The sequence below is a fragment of the Cervus canadensis genome, chromosome 10, assembly GCF_019320065.1.
Source record: "Cervus canadensis isolate Bull #8, Minnesota chromosome 10, ASM1932006v1, whole genome shotgun sequence".
Classification (NCBI taxonomy): Eukaryota; Metazoa; Chordata; class Mammalia; order Artiodactyla; family Cervidae; genus Cervus; species Cervus canadensis.
In genome coordinates this window covers 26,363,364-26,387,491 of record NC_057395.1, presented here as the reverse complement: position 1 = coordinate 26,387,491, position 24,128 = coordinate 26,363,364, and the positions used below count along the sequence as shown (strand labels likewise).

At 39.3% G+C, this 24,128-nt stretch overlaps 1 protein-coding gene across 1 annotated transcript in view; it reads left to right on the top strand.

The window, feature by feature from the left end:
• The window catches only part of C10H10orf67 (chromosome 10 C10orf67 homolog), a 157,283-nt gene that overhangs the window by 128,977 nt on the left and 4,178 nt on the right, over positions 1 to 24,128 (top strand). Inside the window, exons 13-18 of the mRNA XM_043480550.1 lie at positions 2,680 to 2,739; positions 3,409 to 3,491; positions 3,574 to 3,639; positions 7,049 to 7,136; positions 9,085 to 9,168; positions 9,255 to 9,315. Coding sequence (XP_043336485.1) covers positions 2,680 to 2,739; positions 3,409 to 3,491; positions 3,574 to 3,639; positions 7,049 to 7,136; positions 9,085 to 9,168; positions 9,255 to 9,315 — 442 coding nt within the window. The remainder of the gene's footprint in view (positions 1 to 2,679; positions 2,740 to 3,408; positions 3,492 to 3,573; positions 3,640 to 7,048; positions 7,137 to 9,084; positions 9,169 to 9,254; positions 9,316 to 24,128) is intronic.

The following is a 24,128-nucleotide window of genomic DNA, read 5'->3' as shown; positions in this document are numbered from 1 at the left end:
TTTTTACTTTTGGCCACACTGGGTCTTTGCTGCTGTGCATGGGCTTTCGCTAGTTGTGGCAAGGGGGGGCTGCTCAATAGTTTTGGGCTGCTTATTGCAGTTACTTCTCTTGTTGGTGACATGGTGACTTCTTTTGTTGGTGAGCGCAGGTTCTGAAGCTCATGGGCTCAGTAGTTGTGGCACGGGGCTTAGTTGCCCTGTGGCATGTGGAATCTTCCCGAACCAGAGATCCAACCTGTGTCTCCTGCATTGGCAGGCAGGTCCATTTGCATACAGCCCCTCCAAAGTCTGGGGCTCTTATTCCTCCGGTTTCTTTGGTCCCCTGTTAGCCAAATGGCAGTGTATGCAGCGTGTACTCCTTGTGCCCTGGTCAGGGAGGCATTTCAAGTGGATTGTGCTCTTTGAGAACAGATAGGGGGAGGGAGCCCCCAAAGTGCACGCCTCCCATAACCTGAGTGATTCCCACATATTGGAAGGCAAGGAAGGCTGATGAGAATGAAGACTCACTGTTTTGTTAAGTTAGTGTTGCTATGCCTCCGGTTTTGTTTTTGGTTCCTTTCCTGCCACAGGGGCCTTGGGGAGACTGAGTCACTATGCTGATGATGGTAGGTGGTAGTTTTCTCCAGGAAGGGTGGAGACAACCAAGGGAACAATAATTTGGGTAGTTCTAGGACCACCAGAAAACTCTGCAGGACGCGGGGACTGATGGAATAGGAGTTAGAGTTTAGTGAACTAAGATAAGAGCAGAGGGTTAGGGTCAAGTTCAGGATTAAGTCCCTGCTGAGAATTCGCCTATCAGCCAGGAGAAAATCAGAAATTATCAGCAGAGGGTTCATAGATCATGATATTGAAGGGTTCATATATTGAAGTCATAATAAAGGCAACCACAGTAAGAGCTAAACATTTGCAAATAAAAAATAGAGCATGTGAGGAAAGAGAGAAGGTAGAAGGTAATTCGAATGCTCTAAATTATTTTTTTTAATTAAAAATTTTTCCCATTGGTTTTATTTTTATTTACTTTTTAAAATTAAAGTATAATTGATTAAAAGTAAATTTGTAAAGTAAAATTGTAAAATAAAATAATATTTGTAAAGTAAAATTGATAAAATTAAAGTATAACACTATAGTATTGTGTTAGTTTCAGGTGTATGGCAAAATGGTTCAGCTGTATTTTTTAAGATTATTCTTCCATTGCAGGTTATTTCAAGATAGTGAATATAGTTCCCTGTGCTATATAGTAAATAAATGCTCTAAATCTTAATCTTTATTTGTGAAGAGCCCAAAGCAATAAAGGCCACTATTTATTTATAACAATGAGAAAAACTAAAAACAAAACCTTTGGCTTCTGAGAAGTGAGAATTTATGTTCATATATACTATCTGCTGTTTATATTTTTTAAATGTGCATGCTTTCTCCATCATTAAAAATCTTAAGTAACAGGGATGATGAAATTAATGTTAGTATATAGGATAAATGGCAATATGTGTGACATATCTGGCACATAGTAGACACTCAAAAAATTATAACTTTTATGACTATTAATTACAAATTTTGTCACTTTTTATATGTGGCAACTAATGTCAGCCGCATTCTCACTGTCCCTTCAAATGTAAGTAAAGTAGGCTCAAGCCTACATTCTTTGCTTTGTGGGAGCCAAAAGGGTGTCCACTGGTTTCCACAGATGCCCATGGCATCTTCTCATGGTTATTGCTGTGTTTAGGCTCCTTCTCCTACTGAGACAAGTCAGTTCCTGAGTTTCATGGCACTCTGTGTCATCCCAGTTCACATTTTGTTGAATCAGATTCTGAACTCAACCCAATTCTTCAATGGCTACTAAAACCATTCACTCACAGGACACCTTTTAGATGGACAAGGTTGCCGAAGGTGAGTGACAGGGACAGTTTGCATTACCCAGATACCATTTTACATTGAATATTGGGCATCACCCCTGGGCAGTCACCTTGTGCCTTCACCACACAGTAGCGCCTCTTGCCTTAGGGTCCTGCCTGGCCATCCTCTCCTCTTATTGCTCTTCTCATTGCTCAGGGGAGTGCTGGATTCCTTTCACTTTATTCAGCAGACCTGGCTTCAGACCCTGCTTGGCTGAACTGACCCCCTCAAGACAGGCAATAGATCCAAAGATGCAGCATAGCCAAATAAGTAAATAAATTTAAAAACAAAGTTTATTTATTATTAAATAAATAAGCAACTAATGCATTACAGTCTAAAAAACAAAAAAGTACAAGTGATTTACTTAAGCATTTTGAAATACAGCATTTTTATATCTATAACTGGGATTCATTTGATGTAATCCAAAAGATAGTTGAGGAAAAACTTTTTTTTTTAAAGCTTGTGACTTCACTGGGTGATAACTGCCTGCTTATTTAAAAATATATACATAGTGGTACAATGACCCATATACAATTTCAGAGTAATGCATTAAAACAAATTTTTTAAAAAGCAATAGTGGGAACATTGGTTTTAATCAGTTGTAACTGTCCAATTGCAAATGCAGTATGTAAATCCTGAATCTTGTAAATTAATTGAGGCAGTCAAGATCCCTATGGAACTAGTGTTGGCATAATTTTTCTCATTTGCCTTTCTCTAAACTACAGAAAAACCACATCTTTATGCCTTGATTTGAAATGTTATATTTACCTTAGTTTCTTTTCTCTCCAGGCTACACATGTAGTACCTGCTGTGATGCATGGGGAAAAGATGCAGCCATCAGTGGCTAAGGTATAGTAATGACTAATGTGACCATTATTATTAACCTAAATATTATTTATATGGATGCTGACTATTCTGAGAAAGTAGCAATGACTTTGAAAGCTACACCAAGAATCAATCTAATGAAGAGACAGAGCGCCTGATTGCCTCTGTAAGTATGATTCTGGGGCATCTCCCTGCCGCATCCAAAGAAACCTATTTCATGACATGCCTGTAACTCCACTGTCATAGATTCATTCCTATGCCAAAACTTCATCCCCTTGTAAAATATAAACAATACTGGGAAATAACATATAGCTCTAATGTGATTGAGTTGGTCAGATCCTTTCCTGAGGATAGTTTTGATAGAGGAAATATAGTAACTGGGGGCAGCTGCCGCTTTAATGAAGAGATTTAGAAAAAGCGATACCTAGTAGGGGAGGGGTGATGAAGAAAAATTTTGGTTGCTTCCTAATGTTGTCTCACACTGGCTGCTTTGAAGTGAATCATTTATGGGAAATGGAGGCATGGGATCTTACATTCTTCCAATTTATGGGGATTTGCAAGTAAATGTAACTCATTGTTCTCAAATTATTTTTGATGGTATGCTTTTAATAGAAATAACATTTCAGATTTATGGATAAAACAATACAAACAGGATTCATTTCATTAACTTTGTGATATATTTTCTATTGAAAGATTGAAGAAGAGAAACGTGTTTTGGAAGAGCAAATACAAGTGTTAAAGTCTAAGTTAGAGAGAGAGAAAAAGAAGTCAGAAAGGTACTGGTAATAATAATTCATAATTGTTCATTTGCAGCTAATACATACTGTATATATATAACCATCTATAAATTTATTACAGGATTAAAAAGGATTCAGAACATATCAGCAAGAACTGGGAAAAGAAATTCTTAATTCTCAGGAACAGGTATAGTGTGGTATATACAAATTCTATTTGTAAAAAACGTGACTAATCATCTTTTAAGGAAATTGGGAGCCTAGCATTTTTCTGTGTGTATTAAGTAATATAAAATGCCATCACGTGCTTCTAATAAGAAATGCAAAATAACTGACCTAAAGTAGAAGAGTAGTCAAAGTCACTTCAAATAAAAACTAAATTCCAAACTCTATTTTATTCCCGATCTCGGTGTTTAAATGTAAATAATCAACAGGATGGACAGACACTCTTGATAACTGGTTTAATCGGACCCACACAGTTATCTTCCCCCATAGGCCTATTAAAACATTTTCCTGCTCATTTGCTCATGATAATAGTTATCTTCAGATATAGAGATCTGAATGAGTGAGGAGGGCGTGGTGTCTGGTTGCTTAGAAGAGACTCCCCCGCTCCCCCCGAAGAAGCCTCACGTGCAGAAGTGCTGGGATGAGCGTTGGCTCGTGTGTTCAGAAACGGTGAGGACACCAGATGGCTGGAATGACGTGAGCAGGGGCGAGTGGTAGAAGAGCCCAGAGAAGAAGAACATTTGAGGTTTTGCTCCGAGATGGGAAATCACTAGAAGCTTCGTTTTTCATTTTTGTTTTTTTCCCTGCGCTGGGTCTTCGTTGCTGTGCCCCGGCTTTCTCTAGCTGAGGCAAGCAGGGGCCACTCTTCAGCTGCGGTGCGCTGTGAGCTTCTCCTGTTGCTCCATGGGTTCTGGACACCCGGGCCTCAGTAGTTGCTGCACACGGCCTCCGTAGCTGTGGCACACAGGGTTCCTTGCCCCATGGCGTGTGGAATCTTCCCGGACCAAGGATCGAACCCATGTCCCCTGAATAAACTGCTCCAACATTTCGGCCTTGAGGGAAGTCCACTCTGGGACTTCACATTGCCGGGTTATTTTAGAAGGATATAACTCAGGAACAGCCAAATGGAAGAGATGCACAGGGCAGAGTTTGTGGGAGGGCTCTCAAAAGTCATGCTCCCCGGGCAGTGCTGCTCTCATATCTCCACATGTTCACCAACCCAGGAGCTCTTGTTTTTAATTGATAAGAAAATCTCTTTTACATGCCTACTAGGTCATTAGTGAAAGTGAAAAAGTGAAAGTGAAGCCGCTCAATTGTGTCTCTATTGTGACTCTTTGCTACCCGGTGGACTATTGCCTGCCAGGCTCCTCTGTCCGTGGGATTCTCCAGGCAAGAATACTGGAGTGGGTTGCCATTTCCTTCTCCAGAGGATCTCCCCAACCCAGGAATCAAACCCGGGTCTCCCACATTGCAGGCAGACTCTTTAACCTCTGAGCCACCTACCACACCTAATAAACCTAGCAATGTAAATCCTTTAGCATTGCTTATTAACCAAGTCATATTCAAATCTCTTGATTATCTCAAGGGAATCTTTTATAGTTGTTTGTTTAAATCGGGATCCGGAATAGGTAGATCACTGCATTTGGGTGTTACATCCTTTAAATCTTTTTTTTTTTTTTTTTTTCTATAATCATCCCACATAAGCCCCTTTCTTTCCAATCCATTGATTTGCTAGAGAAATGTGTTCATTTCTTATGTAGAATGTCCCCCATTCTGGATTTGGCTAATTGTTTACACACATGTGTGTATGTGTCTGTGGTGCCTTTTAGCATGTTCTTCAGTCTGTATTTCCTACAAACTGATCTTAAATCTAGAGAGTTGGTTAGATTCAGATTCAATATTTTAGGCAAGACAACCTCATGTAAACTACTAGGTAATTCTTATGCATCCCATCATAGGGCACTTTAGTGTCTGGCTTTGTTATTTTAATCATGTTATCAGCCTGATTCATGAATGTCAAGGTTTACCAATTGACCTTTCTCCAAATAATCTTAACACCCATTAATAATCACAAACCATGAGTCAAGATTTCATTAGGATGGCAAATTGTTAATACTTCAATTTTATCTTTCCTTCTGCATTTCTTAGCTAAGTTTTATCAAAGAAAAACATTCCCCTCAACTGGTTACCCTGAAATACAGTTTCAGATGAGATGAGGCAAGATAAATGCTTGATCCTCTTTATTTATCAATATTCAGAATAATGAATTGGTACCCTGAAACCTCACTGGAGAGTCTTAAACTAAGGAAAGACCCAAATGATCTGATGTCTTGAAAGAATAATTCTGACTTCTGTATTGATAAGGCTGTAGGGAAACCAAAGGAAAGGCAGGGAGAAAAGTTAGGAGCTCCAAAAACAATAAGCCTTTTTTAGGCAAAACATGATGGTGATTTGACTGGGATGGGAGATGTGGAGGTGTTGAGAAATGATTAAATGTGGGATATGTTTTGAAAGTGGGAGGTATTGAAAGATTGGCAGTAAGGGGGGAAAGAAAGAAGTCAAGTTTGATTGCAAAGATTTTTTACAACAGGAAGGATGAAGTTGCCTTCAGCTTCAAACAAGCAAGCGCATTTTGTCAGGAAATTGGTTTTGATATGTGAAATTCAAGATGCCTCTTAGTAACCTAAGGGTAGATGTCTAGTGGCAAATTATATATGAGTCTCGAACTCAGAAGAAAGTTGAGGCTGGGGGCATACATTTGGGATGCATTAGTATAGATGGTATTTAAAGTCATGGGATTAAATGAGATTAGCTAAGAATAAGTGTTGGAGAAAAATAGAGAGATACAAGGATTGAGTTCTAATATTTGGTTGTATCTGACTTTCAAAAGCTTTTATTGATCTGATGTTTCCCCTTTAAAGGATGTTCCTCTTTTGTGAACTCCTTTCATCTTTTTGCTTTCTTGTCAGCTTGTGAAATTTGTTTGTGTATTCTTATTTTTAATTCTTTGTCAATTTTAGATGTTACAAATACCTCTTCCCAGTCTATGAACTTTGTGTATGTTGTCCTTTATTGTACAGAGATTCTTAATCTTTATCCATCAATATTTTTTCCTTAGATGTATTTAGAAAATCTTTCTCCATCTTCACTAAGATATTCTCCCACTTTTTTAGACAAGCCTTCTTGACTTACCCCTCATATTTGGGTCTTTATTCCAGTTCTTTCTGGAGTGGGTTGTGATGCCACTTTGCTCACATACTGTGTTCTAGTATATTCCTGAATCTGTTTCAGAGTTCCCATTCTATTCCATTTATTTTTCCTTTCCAGGATATTACTATACTATTATTTTGTGATATATGTTAATATCTAGTATTAATAAGGCTATTCCTCCTTATTTTCTTTTCAGGGCTGGAAAATATATAATTTTAGAAAACAAAAAGAGTGATAAATTCATAGTAATATTTAAAATTTTTTACTTGCATTTCTTTGCTCTTACATTGAAAATTCTAGATTCTCATCACATGAACATAGTACCAATTTGCTCTCTCCTATGATCTCTGCTCATTTCAATTCTATTGCATGTTTTATTTCAGCTTTCATGTCCTTAAGAACGAGATGTTCACTAGGCACACATTATTTCGTCAGTTTGCAGTGCTGGCCGATACATCCTTCAATTATGTTGTAAGTACATATTGGGGTAGATGCACTTTGTCTCTTTGATGCAGCTGTAACATGCCTTTTTGAACTTAGCTTTTTTAGAATCCCTGATCTTAGCTCTGGAGACAGTACAGGGGGCACCCTGCTAGAGGCTGATAGCATAAGACAGTGTTTGAACCCAAAGAGCTCAATGTAGTATGACACATAGATGTGTAAACAAACGGCTCCCATGCAATATGGTTGAGCTATAGTGGAGGCAAGTGAAAATTTTAGAGGAGGGTGACTCATTCCTCCTGGGAGGAATCTATTAACCTGACCACTGTGGGCATAGATGGAACATAGGAACAATCACAGCTGAAGATCCAAGTAGCTAGTCACTTCCAGATGGATAAAGGAGGTAAAAGAATCTGTTCCTAGTACTAGGTCATTCATTTTCACACTAGAAGTAACCTATAGACGAAGCCCAATTCTAAAATAGACTTTTTAAAAATTGAAGTATAGTTGATTTACAATGTTGTGATTCAGTTATTATATGTATATATATGTGGGGGGGGTGGGCCTTCCCAGGCGACTCAGTGGTAAAGAATCCACCTGCCAATGCAGGAGACATGGGAGACTCAAGTTCAATCCCTGGTTGGGGAAGATGCCCTGGAGGAGGGCATGGCAACCTACTCCAGTGTTCTTGCCTCAAGAATCACGTGGACAGAGGAGCCTGATGGGCTATAGTCCATGGGGTCACAAAGAGTCATACATGACTGAAGTGACTTCACATGCACACATGTGAGAAACTTGCTAAGGATTTTTAATAATTGACTCCCCCACAGTGTTCCAGAACTGGTCTCTATATATAATAGTCTCTTCTCCTTCTGTTTTTTTTCTCTTCTCAACCAAAGTTTACAATTTTTTAGGTATTTCTTTTTATTTATTCATTTGGCTGTGCTGGGTCTTAGTTGCAGCATGCAGGATCTTTAGTTGCAACATATGGGATCTAGTTCCCTGACCAGGGATCGAACCCAGGCCTCCTGCATTGAGAGCTTGGAGTCTTAACTGCTGGGCCACCAAGGGAGTCCTCACATAAATGTTTAAATGGTTTATTTGTCAAGGGGAACAAAAAGGGAGTGGGAGCAGGCTGTAGGGGGATAGAAAAATGCATGCAAATGTGTATGCATACATATAAACCAACGAGAGAGAAGCCTTGAATAGGGAAAACACCACATACATTCCCAGGGTGCACCCACAGACCTCAGACCTCTTTTTGATAATAATGCTTGGTGTGTTTTTGGTCGTTTCCACCAGCATATTTTTAATGTCATGATTTACTGTGCCATATATGATGTTGGTGGCTGTTCTGCTTATGTGCTGCTGCTTCTGAACTCCTAGAAGAGCTGCCTTTGTGTTTTCACTCTTCAGTTCCTGGGAACCAGGACCACTACTGTGTAGCTTCCAGGAACTGAGTAGTGCTGGGGATGACCTTGTGATACCTGACCCGTTACAAGGAGTAAATCCCAAATGGCATAGGGAGAATCAGAAGGAAGTAGAGTCAGAAGAGACATTGAGGAAAACATTTTTGCTTGAATTTTCTCACAAAGTAGCCTGAATTAGGAAGGGATCTATTCCTTGTGTCTCAGTGGGGAAGGAATCCACCTGCAATGCAGGAGTTGCGGGAGACGTAGTTTTGATCCCTGGATCGGGAAGATCTCCTGGAGGAGGAAATGGCAACCCTCTCCAGTATTCTTGCCTGGGAAATCCCATGGACAGAGGAGCCTGGCAGGCATCAGTCCATAGGGTCACAAAGAGTCTGACATTCCTTGGGTTTAAAGGAAATTATTTCCCCAGTGATATTTGAGCCATTAAGTTAGAAGCATAATTTTCATATCTCGGTTAACTAAGGACTGAAGAGCATTCTACCTCCATTTGAGTTAATCTTTATTTCCCCTGGATAACAATGGTACGAACCCTTTGTGCCTTTCAGAAAGTTAAACCTTTATTTGTGCAATCCAAAATGAACTTGGCAACAGTGTCGACATCTTCTACAAGTGTTGATCATTCACCTTCGGTAGGTAGATTACTTTTTTCCTATTTAACATTTAATCAGTCAGTATTATTCAGCGTCAGTAATTAAACGTCTCATTTTACCCACAGGTAGACAACCAGTATGATGACTTAAGCAGCGATCAGATTTCCCTCCCACTTTCACCACAAGGTAAGAATCCTTCTTGTTGGAGAAAAGGTGCACACACACAGGATGAGTAATGAATCAGGATTAGTAGCACTTTTCTTTGTCAAACTGAGATGTTCGGTTTCTGGGTGAACGCATGGCTTTTATCCAGCCACTTTATAAGACTAATGCATAGATACGATGAATAAAATAATGTTAATATGTATTTCTGAATATTGATCTCTGTTAATTGAAAATGAGAGTCATACATCAAAACTAGAAACTGTCTCAGTTGGAATCCTGTTTCTTTTTTTTTAACTGCCAAACCTGAGGCTCCTGTTAAATTCCTAGTTTCCAGTTTAATAATAGAAGAAAAAATCTGACCATTTCTAGCATTCTTTATCTCCCATCAGTCCTTGCAGGGCCTCAAATTGTACTGTTTGGTAAGTGGAGGTACATTTTGTTCACAGGTTTCTATACGTCTTTAGGAAGCAACCGTGCTTGCTTTTCTCTAATGAATACCTTGTATTAACAAAATGCAATGTTCTTCATTTGAATTAGAGATAGTAATCAAAGGGTGTCAGTAATTTCTGATTTTCATGTCTTGGAATCTTTAAAAGTAAAGTTTTATCATGAATATTTATACAGGGAGGAAGTGCGTAAAATGAGTTTAAATTCTGGACCCTAATTTTAAAATCATCTACTTTTTGAAAACAAGATTGAGAAAGGAACTTCTCTCCTGGGCCTCCACGCAATGGAGAGACTTCTTCTGTAGTGTTTACAGGTGTAGGTAGTATCTTTTCCAGAGGTGCCTGCCAGGGTGCTGGGAATCTTTTAGCAGCCACAGTCCTATTGGCTTCCTGGACTGACATTTTTGATCATAGTAACACTCAGATATGCAGATGACACCACCCTAATAGTAAAAGGCAAAGAGGACCTAAAGAGCATATTGATGCAGGTGAAAGAGGAGAGTGAAAAAGCTGAGTTAAAACTCAACATTCAAAAAAGTAAGATCATGGTATCGAGTCCCATCACTTCATGGCAAATAGATAGGGGAGAAAAAATGAACACAGTGACAGATTTTGTTTTCTTGAGCTCCAAAATCACTACAGACAGTGACTGCAACCATGAAATTAAAAGGCATTTCCTCCTTAGAAGAGAAGCTATGACAGACCTAGACAGTTTACTCAAAAGCAGAGACATCACTTTGCTGACAAAGGTCCATATAGTGAAAGCTATGGTTTTTCCAGTAGTCATGTATGGATGTGAGAGTTGGACCATATAGAAGGCTGAGCACTGAAGAATTAATGCTTTCGAACTGTGGTGCTGGAGAAGACTCTGGAGAGTCCCTTGGACTGCAAGGAGATCAAACCAGTCAATCCTAAAGGAAATCAACCCTAAATATTCATTGGAAGAACTGGTGCTAAAGCTGAAGCTCCAATACTTTGGCCACCAGATGTGAAGAACCAACTCACTGGAAAAGATATTGGGAAAGATTGAGGGAAGGAGGAGAAGGGGGCAACAGAGGATGAAATGGTCAGATAGCATCATTGACTCAGTGCACATGAGTTTGAGCAAACTCCAGAAGATGGTGAAGGACAGGGAAGCCTGGCATGCTGCAGTCCATGGGGTTGCAGAGTTGGACATGACTGTGTGACTGAACAATGACAACACCCAGACTGGATTCTATAGTGGCTGCTAGCTTAAAGCGTGGCAGCCTTTTAAAGATATCAGCATTTTTTTTTTTTTTTTTTGGCTGCACCATATGGCTTGGAGATCTTAGTTCCCTCACCAGGATTTGGACCCAGGTCCCTGCTGTGGAAACGGAGAGTCCTAACCATTGGACTGCCAGAGAAGTCCCCAAAGATGTCAGCATTTAAATAAAGGGCTAGATCTGTAGACTGTTGGAAATTCCAATCCCTACAGTAAGTTATTTTAAAATATCATAATGTATTAGGGGAAGAAAGAATATATTCAATCTGATTTTGGTATTGACCATCTGGTGATGTCGATGTGTAAGGTCACCTCTTGTGTTGTTGGAAGATGGTGTTTTCTATGACCAGTGCATTCTCTTGGCAAAACTCTGTTAGCCTTTGCCCTGCTTCATTTTGTACTTCAAGGCCAAACTTGCCTGTTACTCCAGGTATCTCTTGATTTCCTACTTTTGCATTCCAGTCCCCTGTGATGAAAAGGACATCTTTTTTTGGTGTTAGTTCTAGAAGGTCTTGTAGGTCTTCATAGAACTGTTCAACTTCAGCTTCTTCAGCATTAGTGGTTGGGGCAGACTTGAATTACTGTGATATTGAATGGTTTGCCTTGGAAATGAACCGAGATCATTATTGTTTTTGAGACTACACCCAAGTACTGCATTTCAGGCTCTTTTGTTGACTATGAGGACTACTCCATTTCTTCTAAGGGATTCTTGCCCACAGTAGTAGATATAATGGTCATCTGAGTTAAATTCACCAATTCCTGTCCATTTTAGTTCAATGACTTCTAAAATATTGATGCTCACTCTTGCCATCTCCTGCTTGACCACTTCTGATTTACCTTGATTCATAAACCTAACTTTCCAGATTCCTATGCACTATTGTTCTTTACAGCATCAGACTTTACTTCCATCACCAGTCACATCCACAAGTGGGCATTGTTTCCGCTTTGGCTCAGCCTCTTCATTCCTTCTGGAGCTATTTCTCCACTCTTCTCCAGTAACATATTGGGCACCTACCAACCTCGGCAGGGGGGTGTGGGGTGGGGTTCATCTTTCAGTGTCATATCTTTTTGCCTTTTCATACTGTTCATGGGGTTCTCAAGGCAAGAATGCTGAAATGGTTTGCCATTTCCTTCTCTAGCGGACCACGTTTTGTCAGAACTCTCCACCATGACCCGTCCATCTTGGGTGGCCCTACATGGCATGGTTCATAGTTTCATTGAGTTAGACAAGGTTTAGGTCCATGTGATCATATGGACTGAGCACCAAAGGCTGAGCATGGAAGAACAGATGCCTTCAAACTGTGGGGCTGGAGAAGACTCTTGAGAGTCCGTTGGACTGCAAAGAGATCAAACCAGTCAATCTTAAAGGAAATCAACCCTAAATATTCACTGGAAAGACTGATTTGAAGCAGAAGCTCCCATACTTTGGCCACCTGATGCAAAGAGCTGACTCATTGGAAAAGACCCTGATGCCGGGAAAGATTGAAGGCAGTAAGGGAAGGGGATGACAGCGGATGGGATGGTTGGATGGTATTACTGACTCAATGGACATGAGTTTGAACAAGCTCCAGAAGATGGTGAAGGACAGGGAAGCCTGGGAAAGAGAGACTTTCTGATTTATCATTAAAATGTAAATTGTTAAATTTGCAATCTTTGTTCTACCCAACATTTTTTTTTTTTATTTCAACAGGCAACAACAGCCTTTTATTTTATTTAATTTTTTTTATTAGTTGGAGGCTAATTACGTCACAACATTTCAGTGGGTTTTGTCATACATTGATATGAATCAGCCATAGATTTACACGTATTCCCCATCCCGATCCCCCCTCCCACCTCCCTCTCCACCCGATTCCTCTGGGTCTTCCCAGTGCACCAGGCCCGAGCACTTGTCTCATGCATCCCACCTGGGCTGGTGATCTGTTTCACCATAGATAGTATACATGCTGTTCTTTTTGAAACATCCCACCCTCACCTTCTCCCTACCAGAGTTCAAAAGGTCTGTTCTATATTTTCTGTGTCTCTTTTTCTGTTTTGCATATAGGGTTATCGTTACCATCTTTCTAAATTCCAATATATATGTGTTAGTATGCTGTAATGTTTTTATCTTTCTGGCTTACTTCACTCTGTATCATGGGCTCCAGTTTCATCCATCTCATTAGAACTGATTCAAATGAATTCTTTTTAATGGCTGAGTAATATTCCATGGTGTATATGTACCACAGCTTCCTTATCCATTCATCTGCTGATGGGCATCTAGGTTGCTTCCATGTCCTGGCTATTATAAACAGTGCTGCGATGAACATTGGGGTGCACGTGTCTCTTTCAGATCTGGTTTCCTCAGTGTGTATGCCCAGAAGTGGGATTGCTGGGTCATATGGCAGTTCTATTTCCAGTTTTTTAAGAAATCTCCACACTGTTTTCCATAGCGGCTGTACTAGTTTGCATTCCCACCAACAGTGTAAGAGGGTTCCCTTTTCTCCACACCCTCTCCAGCATTTATTGCTTGTAGACTTTTGGATAGCAGCCATCCTGACTGGCGTGTAATGGTACCTCATTGTGGTTTTGATTTGCATTTCTCTATAATGAGTGATGTTGAGCATCTTTTCATGTGTTTGTTAGCCATCTGTATGTCTTCTTTGGAGAAATGTCTGTTTAGTTCTTTGGCCCATTTTTGATTGGGTCATTTATTTTTCTGGAATTGAGCTGCAGGAGTTGCTTGTATATTTTTGAGATTAATCCTTTGTCTGTTTCTTCATTTGCTATTATTTTCTCCCAATCTGAGGGCTGTCTTTTCACCTTGCTTATAGTTTCCTTTGTAGTGCAAAAGCTTTTAAGTTTCATTAGGTCCCATTTGTTATTTTTGCTTTTATTTCCAATATTCTGGAGGTGGGTCATAGAGGATCTGCTGTGATTTATGTCGGAGAGTGTTTTGCCTATGTTCTCCTCTAGGAGTTTTATAGTCTCTGGTCTTACATTTAGATCTTTAATCCATTTTGAGTTTATTTTTGTGTATGGTGTTAGAAAGTGTTCTAGTTTCATTCTTTTACAAGTGGTTGACCAGTTTTTCCCAGCACCACTTGTTAAAGAGGTTGTCTTTTTTCCATTGTATATTCTTGCCTCCTTTGTCAAAGATAAGGTGTCCATAGGTTCGTGGATTTATCTCTGGGCTTTCTATTCTGTTCCATTGATCTATATTTCTGTCTTTGTGCCAGTACCATACTGTCTTGATGACTGTGGCTTTGTAGTAGAGTCTGAAGTCAGGCAGGTTGATTCCTCCAGTTCATTCTTCTTTCTCAAGATTACTTTGGCTATTCGAGGTTTTTTGTATTTCCATACAAATTGTGAAATTCTTTGGTCTAGTTCTGTGAAAAATACCGTTGGTAGCTTGATAGGGATTGCACTGAATCTATAGATTGCTTTGGGTCTACCCAACATTTTAATTAGAGCCTTAATTAACAGCAAAAAATCCAGTTGAGAATTTTACATCCAAAAATCATTTTTCCGAGCCAAGCAAACCATTTTTTGAAGGTCCATTTGTGGTCATACAAACCGACTTTGACGGCTACCTGGGCCATGAGGGAGCCTCAGCCAAAACAAACACTGGCATTCCCTTTCTTCTGTTCTGAAAATGCAAAGTGTAGAGTTATTTCCACCCTGTCTACTGAAAACCATCCTAAAATTCATTAGCCCCCCTTTTCCAGCTTACTAATAAAATTGAAAGTGAATGCTATTTTATGATCCATAATTTTGCAGGATGCCACAAGGCGCATCATACTGAATAGACTCTGAGCTGCAGAGAAGGAGTGAGTAAGGGTGTCACACAGAAAGTCTCTGGGCAAAACCCTGACATTTCTTTCTACAAAATCTCTGATATAACTTTGCTGTGTCACATTCTCCCCTCTGAAGACAATGCGGGGAAATCATTCAGTTAACGAAAGTTTCTGGTTAATTGGATTCCAGTTAATCCCAAATCAACTAGAAATAAATTTTCTACTTGTAATGGCCCAAAAAACTGACATATAAATGCCAGGAGGAAATTGAATTACAAATTTACTAATTCAAAAAGTAAATGAATTTTTTTTCATTGGAAAGCTGTCTTTCATGGTTACTGGGATGGAACAATATGCACACTAGATGTTCAAAAGGCCAAACCGTCTTCACAAAACAAGTCACTCCAAGCTTCTCAGGTGCTTCAGAAGGTGGAGAAACCCCTCCAGGCCCCTAGGAAATAGCTCAGTACATTATCAGTGTTTCCAAGCACTAATTCACAAATTTGTTTTCAAAGAGGTGTTTAGCTACATGACTCATGTGAACCAATAGACAAATCATTACTTTCTATAACATGAGGGTGACTGTAACCTATCTGGTGACAGAAGGCAAATTGAACCCATTAAAGTCACTGTGTTATTGAGATCTGTATTTTAAATTATGTAAATAGGATATTAATTTTAAATACCCTACTGAATATTTATACTCCCTGTTACCAGAATCCTCAGTGTTGCTTTAAAGATCGAGGTTTTTATATTGTATATTCATACAATAAGATACTTCTGAAAATTATGGGTAACTAACATGTAATGGGTGTAGGTACTATTCTAATGAGCTTCCCTGGTGGTTCAGTGGTAAAGAATCCACCTGCCAATGCAGAAGACACAAGTTTGATTCCTGGATTAGAAAGATCCCCTGGAGAAGGAAATGGCAACCCACTCCAGCATTCTTGCCTGGGAAATCCCATGGACAGAGGAGCCTGGTGGGCTGTAGTCAATGGGGTAGTGAAGAGTTGGACATGACTTAGTGGCTAAACAACAACCAACTATTCTAAATGCTTTTCAGGTTTTAGCTCTAACCCTCACAAAAACCCTATAAGGTCAGCACTCTTGCCTTCTCAAGTCTATAAAGGAGACGGTTGGATACAGAGGGGCCTAGTAGGCTGCCAAGGTTATGACCGCAAATAAATAGATTATTATTTTTACAAAAAAGGCTGGGTTCAGACCCAGACAATGTGGCCCCAGGGGCCAGGTTTGTCACCAGTCAATTATACTGATTTACTCCAAGACACATGCATGACAATGTGTGGTCCCATTTTCAACAACACACAATGGGAAAACATTGTAGCAGATGTAGCAGAAAGGCTTTGCAGGTGGACAGACTTTGGTTCCCATCTCATTCCAGTCACTTACTCCAGGGGTGACTTCATCTCAGCTCCTTCTGCTCTGTAAAATGGAGGTGGTGACTCCAACTCCTAGCTTTGTTATGAGGATTAAATGAGGTGACTTGCCTAGCTAACCCCATCCCTGCCATTCCTCCTGACCTATGGATAATATAATCCCTGGATTCTGAAAATAAAGTCTGGCAAACCTGCTTTTTAACCCATTACATGAGAATTATAATGTCCTCAGAAGTAGGCTAGTGATTTAAAAGAACTGGTCTCTCCTTTAATTCTTATGTCCACCATGCATAAGAAAGAATAAAATTTGTCATTAGTATCAGATCATAACTGTAGATATTTTGAAAAGGGCAAAATAAAACATAACTTAAAATAGCATCAGAGGATATGTTTCCCAAGCAAATTGAAATTTATTCTTTGTTATGTTGCAAGCTTTACTCCAAAAAATTCTAGTGTGAAGCAGAGAGTTGCTGTTGCAACAAAGAAAATTTAAGACATAAAGAAATCCTCATGAGTGTAAAGAAATTTTAAAAAATGAGGTACGATACTATTGGCAGAATTTCAAAGCAGTCTTTTTTACACAGTAGTAATTATCCCAGGAGATCCCAGGTAACATTATTAATTTGTTTGCTACTTAACTGTGATAAAATTTGGGATCTGAGCAGCCCATTGTGTCCTGCGCACTGCCCCAGATTTTATGTACTTAAGAAGACCTTTCTCACAGGCCAGTAATTAGGTGCTATTGACATTGTAATCTTCAAAAATGTCCCTAATGGGCCCCAAAGACACGAATCTCATTGATAAAACCTCAAAGTAACAGTGACCCTTTAAGTGGCTTGTCGGTAAGAGAAACCTCAAACATAAATATCTGAAACACAGGAGAAACCCAAATTTAAACCTAGATTACATTGTATTGTTAATTCTCTTGAGACTTTTAGTGAAGAAACATGGAAGAGACGATCTTAAAGGTTTTTAAAGAATGGTAGAACAATTGTAGTACATTGGAAAGGTTTTTAAAATCTTTCTTTTCACCCTTTGAAACTTTAGACCTGTAAAGTGTTTCATTCTTGAGTCATTGTAATATGCACCAAAAGTGGAGTTCAGTTCCCCCATTTTTGTTTTAAACACAAAAATAATTTTAAAAATCACACAAGAGAAGTAACTTAAAAGATAAAAAGGAAAGCATTTTAGGCATAAGTGTTAGCATTGTTTTACATATTCTTTCTAGACTTCAGCTGTAATTAATATAATCTAGTAAGGTATTCACATTCAAATGCATATTTTATAATATTGCTACACATGTACTTTTGTACACAATATACATAACTGATGGTATGTAACATCACTTCATGTGTAACTGATGGCTATTAAAAATGTTAAAAAGGGACTAACCTGACTTACTAAATATAATGTATTAAGGTATCTATTAATGTTTATGATGTCACTGCCACCAGCTTTTCTCCTACTTCCCTTATTGCCACCAATTACTTATAATTCAGATGTTCTATTTCTAGGTTATATATGTTATCCTTGTCTTTCAGATTTGGGCTGACTCTTCGCTACCTTTTCCTGGGAATTTTCCTTGCTCTTTATGCCTTTGTTCTTTTTGATACTTCCTATTTGAGGCATGAGATTTAAGATATTGAATGACAAATTAAAGTCTGGAAGACCAACAGTGTGTCTCTTAACATACCTTTCCAAATACAGGGAATTTTCAATGGCATAGGGAAGAGTCAAGATGACGAATTGGATTTGAAAATTAATCACAGAAATCCAAAGTTTTCTTTCTAACTGAAGCTTTGTCAATTGATCAGATAGGGGATTGCAACATGTCAAAAATTAAAATGGATAATCCATGCTTTGAAAGCAAAAGGCAAAGAAGAAAGGGAAAGATATACGCATCTGAATGCAGAGTTTCAAAGAAGAGCGAGGAGAGGTAAGACTTCTTAAGTGAACAATGCAAAGAAATAGAGGAAAACAATAGAATGGGAAAGTCTAGAGATCTCTTCAAGAAAACTGGAGATATCAAGGGAACATTTCATGCAAAGGTGGGCACAATAAAGGACAGGAATAGTATGGACCTAACAGAAGCAGAAGAGGTGGCAAGAATACACAAAATAAATGTACAAAAAAGGTCTTAATTACCTGGATAACCATGATGTTGTGGTCACTCACCTAGGGCCAGACATCCTAGAGTGTGAAGTCAAGTGGGCCTCAGGAAGCATTACTACAAATAAAGCTAGTGAGGATGATGGAATTCCAGCTGAGCTATTTTAAATCCTAAAAGATGATGCTGTTAAAGTGCTGTACTCAGCATGCCAGCAAATTTGGAAATCTCAGCAGTTGTCACAGGACTGGAAAAGATCAGTTTTCATTCCAGTCCCAAAGAAAGGCAATGCCAAAGAAATGTTCAAATTACTGTACAGTTGCGCTCATTTCACATGCTAGCAAGGTAATGCTCAAAATCTTTCAAGCTAGGCTTCAGCAGTACGTGAACCGAGAACTTCCGTGTGTACAAGCTGGATTTAGAAAAGGCAGAGGAACCAGAGATCAAACTGCCAACATCCTCTGGATCATAGAAAAAGCAAGATTTAAAAAAAAAAAAAAATCTACTTCTGCTAAGCCTTTGACTGTGTGGATCACAACAAACTGTGGAAAATTCTGAAAGATATGGAAATACCAGACCACCTTACCTGTCTCCTGAGAAACCTGTATATGGGACAAGAAGCAACATTTAGAACAGGACATGGAACAATGGACTGGTTCAAAATTGGGAAAGGAGTATATCAAGACTGTATATTGTCACCCTGCTTATTTACCTTATATGCAGAATATATCACGTGAAATGCTGGGCTGGATGACTCATAAGCTGAAATCAAGATTTCTGGGAAAAATATCAACAACCTCATATATGCAGATAATACCACTTTGATGGCAGAAAGTGAAGAAGAACTAAACAGCCTCTTAAAGGTGAAACATGAGAGTGAAAAAGCTGGCTTAAAACTCAACATTCAAAAAACTAAGATTGTGGCATCTTGTCCCATTACTTCATGACAAATCGATAGGGAAAAAGTGGGAACAGTGACAGACTTTATTTTCTTGGGCTCCCAAATCACTGCGGACAGTGACTGCAGCCACGAAATTAAGTGGAAACAGTGACAGATTTTATTTTCTTGGGCTCCAAAATCACTGCAGTGGGTGACTGCAGCCACGAAATTAAAAGACACTTGCTCCTTGGAAGAAAAGTTATGACCAGCCTAGACAGCATATTAAGAAACTGAGACATCACTTTGCCAACAAAGGTCCATATAGTGAAAGCTATGGTTTTTCCAGTAGTCATGTATGGATGTGAGAGGTGGACCATAAAGAAAGCTGAGTACTGAAAAATGGATGCTTTTGAACTGTGGTGTTGGAGAAGACTCCTGAGAGTCCTTTGGAGTGCAAGGAGATCAAACCAGTCAATCTTAAAGGAAATCAGCCCTGAATATTCATTGGGAGGAATGATGCTGAAGCTGAATGCAAAGAGTTGACTCACTGGAAAAGACCCTGATGCTGGGAAAGATTGAAGGCAGTAGGAGAAGGGGATGACAGAGGATGAGATGGTTGGATGGCATCACTGATTCAATGAACATGAGTTTGAGCAAACTCTGTGACGGATGGGGAAGCCAGGCATGCTGTAGTCCATGGGGTTGCAAAGAGTCAGACACAACTTAGTAGTGGAATGACAATACTTTGAAAATGGTGTTAATAGTTGAAATTGGGGCTTCCCTGGTGGTTCAGTGTTAAAGAATCCGCCTACCAATGCAGGAGACATAGGTTTTATCCCTGACCTGGGAGGATCCCACATGCCGCAGAGCAACTAAGCCCATTTTGCACAACTACTGAGTCTGTGCTCTAGAGACTGAGGGCCACAACTACTGAGTCCATGTGCCTTAGAGCCCATGCTCTGCAATGAGAGAAACTACCGCAATGAGAAGTTCGCACATTGCAGCTGGAGAGTAGTCCCCTCTCACTTCAACTAGAGAAAATCCTATGCAGCAATGAAGACCAACAGCCAAAAATAAATCAATACAATTATTTTTTAAAATAGTTGAAACAAGTAGGCAGCCAAAACACTTTGAATTTGTAAATAAGATCATAACAAATTAGCAGAAAAAATGTCACAACTAATACATGTGTTTTATTAATTTGATTGACTGTCTCATATTAATTCAATCTAGTGATGCTTTTTAGTATGCATGTGTGCTCAGTCACTCAGTTGTATCCAACTCTGCAACACTATGGACTGTAGCCCACCAGGCTCCCCTGTCCATGGAATTTTCCAGGCAAGAATACTAGAGTGGATCTCCATTTCCTCCTCTAGGATATCTTCCCGACCCAAGAATCAAACCCAAGTCTCTGGTGTGTACCTGTATTGGCAGGCTGATTCTTTACCACTGCATCACCTGGGAAGCCTGCTTTTAAGTATATGTAGACAGAATTTCCTCAGATAGTAAAGAATCTGCCTGCAGTTCAGGAGACCTGGTTCAATCCCTGGGTTGGGAAGATCCCCTGGAAGAGGGCATGGCAACCCACTTCAGTATTCTTGCATGGAGAATCCCCATGGACAAAAGTGCCTAGTGGGCTACAGTCCAAGGGGTCGCAAAGAGTCAGACATGACTGAGTGATTAAGCACAGCACAGGCAGAGTTTCATTGAATAAACGCCACAAAGCATATTCCTAATTATGCCCCAAACTGGTACTCAGAGGTCTCCAAAACATGAAGCATGAGGCAAGAATACTTTCTGGTGTGTTATTCATTCATTGGGCCATGAATTGAATTCCAGCTGCCTCTCTGGGTCCTGTGGCCACTGATTTCATCCCAAACCCCAGAGGCTCATTGCTGCCCAGTTACTTAAGAGTCATTATAAACTATATAAGCCTTTTATGATGGTTAACAAAATATTGAGAAAGGTTTTAAGTAATGTGGAGTGGGTATTAATTTTTAAATTTAGTAATGTTTCTGTTAGAGAAATGGCAAAATGTTGCAAGATATTATGTATGGATTCATGCAAATTCATGGACATATCAAGTACACGCTTGAGTGAACTGGCAGTGACATCTTTGTATGTGAAAGATACCATATGAATATTCCTTTCAGGAGGAGGAACACCAGGTTTGGAGTTTGAGGGAATAAATTGAGAACCAAAAGCAGATATTTGTCAGTGTAAAGAAGTGTCACAGGACTCTAGTCCTCAGCCTGTCCCATTCCTGGCTGGTTCATCTTCTTTAAAGCATGTTCCTCATCTTGAATGAAACAATCACATGAAAAAAAAATAGATCGTAGGAAGAAGTAAGTTGTGTACTATTGCATTCTACACAAATGTAAACTAGAGTGACAAAAAATTATAAAGTAATCGTATTACTTGTGTTCTCCTATTAGTAAGAATGCATTGAGGGAAGGCTTATAGGCTTATTTAATTTAGAAACTTTTTTTCTATGAAATATTTCAAATATTCAGACAACACGGAATTACATGTTGAATACCCCTTGTGTGTGTGTACATTTTAGGGTATGTGTGTGCTAAAATGTATCATTACTTCAGTAATCTGGTACATTCTGTTTGTCTTAATTTTATCTTCCTTTTGAGGGTAGTTTAGCAAGAGATGATGTTCAGGGTTAGCAGTTATTTTTTCCTCCACATGCTGTTACTATGCCTTTGCCTTTGAGCTTCTGCTCAGGGTCATTGAAGTCTGTTGTCAATTTATCAACCATTTGTTGTTATTCGATTGAATCCAGACCCCCTGCGTTGAGAGCATGGAGTCTTAGCCACTTGGACCACCTGGGAAGTCCCCAAGCCTCCCTTAACTCATGAAATTCTCTCCTGTTTACTCCAAGACACCAGCCTGTTCTTATTCTCCCGCTACTTATCAGAGCATCCTTCTCAGTCTCTCCTGATTACTCAGTTCCACCACCAGCTCTGAGTAGTGAGTGTTGGAGTCACTAAGGATTTCATTCTTTGATTCACTTTTGTTATTCCTCTGCTTAATCCTTCAATAGATGTCTGTGGTTTTTAGCATAGAACTAAATTCTTCAGTTTAGCTTATGAAACCATGCATAACCCCTGCCTCTCTCCTACATGAGCTGCCTAATCTAGTCATAACAAACCACCAGCTTTTGTTTGGGATAGCTGTTCCCTGCTAGTCCATGCTCTTCTGCGCTTCTGTGACTTTATACATGCCTGCACCTAGGTCGTAGGTCTTCTGCCTGCTCTCGCTGGGGCTCGCTCATATCCCATAGTTAGCTGGCCATCTGTGACCTCAGGCTGGGTGTCTGCTGAGATGACAGAGGCAATCAGACCTTATATTTCTCGTCATTGATTAGGCAAACCCAGTCTTGCTTTCATGGCGGTGTCAGAGTTCTCAGGAACAGCAAAAAAAAAGAGCAAGTGCCAATGCACACACAGGTCCGTTGAATCTGCTGGCACATTTGCTCCTGTCCCATTAGAGCAAGTCTCATGACCAAGACCAGTCATTGTGGGAGGCAACTGAAAGGCCGTGGATGCCAAGGGCCCACACTACTTAACCTCCTAGGTTTCACCTTCTTTTTATTAATACATTCATTTATTCATTCCTTCCCTAGACTTTATTATGAGTACCTACTATATTTTTTAATTGAAGTATTGTTGATTTACAATGTTGTGTTAGTTTCTTGTGTAGAGCAAAGTGATTCAGCTATATCTGAATATATATATACATATATATATATATGTGTGTATACATATATATGTACATTCTTTTCCATTATGGTTTATTACAGAAAATTGAATACAGTTCCCTGCACTATACAGTAGGACCTTATTGTTTATCTGTTTTATATTATGTTGGCCAAAAGGTTTGTTTGAGTTTTTCCATAATATCTTATGGAAAATTTTTGGCCAACCCAATATATAGTAGTTTGTATCTGCTAATCCCAAACTCCTATTTCTCCCTCCTCCACCCCCTTCCCCCTCTGGTAACCACTCTATGTCTATGAGTCTGTTTCTGTCTTATAAATAAATTCGTATTTTGGATTCAAAATTTATATTTTGAATATAAGTGCTATCATAAGGTACTTGTCTTTCTTTGTCTGACTGATTTAGTATGATAATCTCTAGGTCCTTCTATGTTGCTGTAGATGGCATTATTTCATTCTTTTTTATAGCTGAGTGATATTCCATTGTATATATGTACCACGTCTTCTTTATCCACTCATCTGTTGATGGACACTGAGGTTGCTTCCATGTCTTGGCTAATTGTGAATAGTGCTACTGTGAACATTGGGGTGCATGTATCTTTTTGAATTGCTATTTTGTCCAGATAGATTGCAGGGAGTAGAATTGCTGGATCATAGAGTAACTCTGAGCATGTACTATAAACAAAGCCTTGGGCTAGGTACTGAGGATGCAGAGAATCTCCTCAGTGCTTGAAATGCCTATTCTAAGACTGACTCCCAAAGACTAGCACATTCAGTAAAAGTAACACCTGTATTCACAGAGGTCCCATGAAGCAGGGTGAACCTGAGAATGCCTCTCTGCATTTGTCACCATTACTGCAGCAATGGCTACCTTGTGACAATAGGATTAACCTCTTCCTTGATAAAAATCATAAAAAGCCAAAATACAGAAACAAGATTTAAAATATTTTCAGTGTGTACATTTTTTCAAACTGTAATTGAAAAATGACTCTATTTCTTTGGTGGCCTATAAATTCAAGCATGAGATCATGTGAACACAGCATTTCCTCTAAACATCAGATGTGGGTTAGAGGAGCAGTTAACATTTTAGTCTTCCCTGCTTGTTTCTAGGAACAAATTTGCTTGCAACTTCAAACTCATAGTTCTGCAAATTACAGAGACCAAAAGTGCAAATGAAAAAAATCCCCTTTCAGATAACTATCTGAAGCTTCCATATTAGGTATAATGATTTTTTTCCCCGGGATTAGGACAGATTGCATGGGGA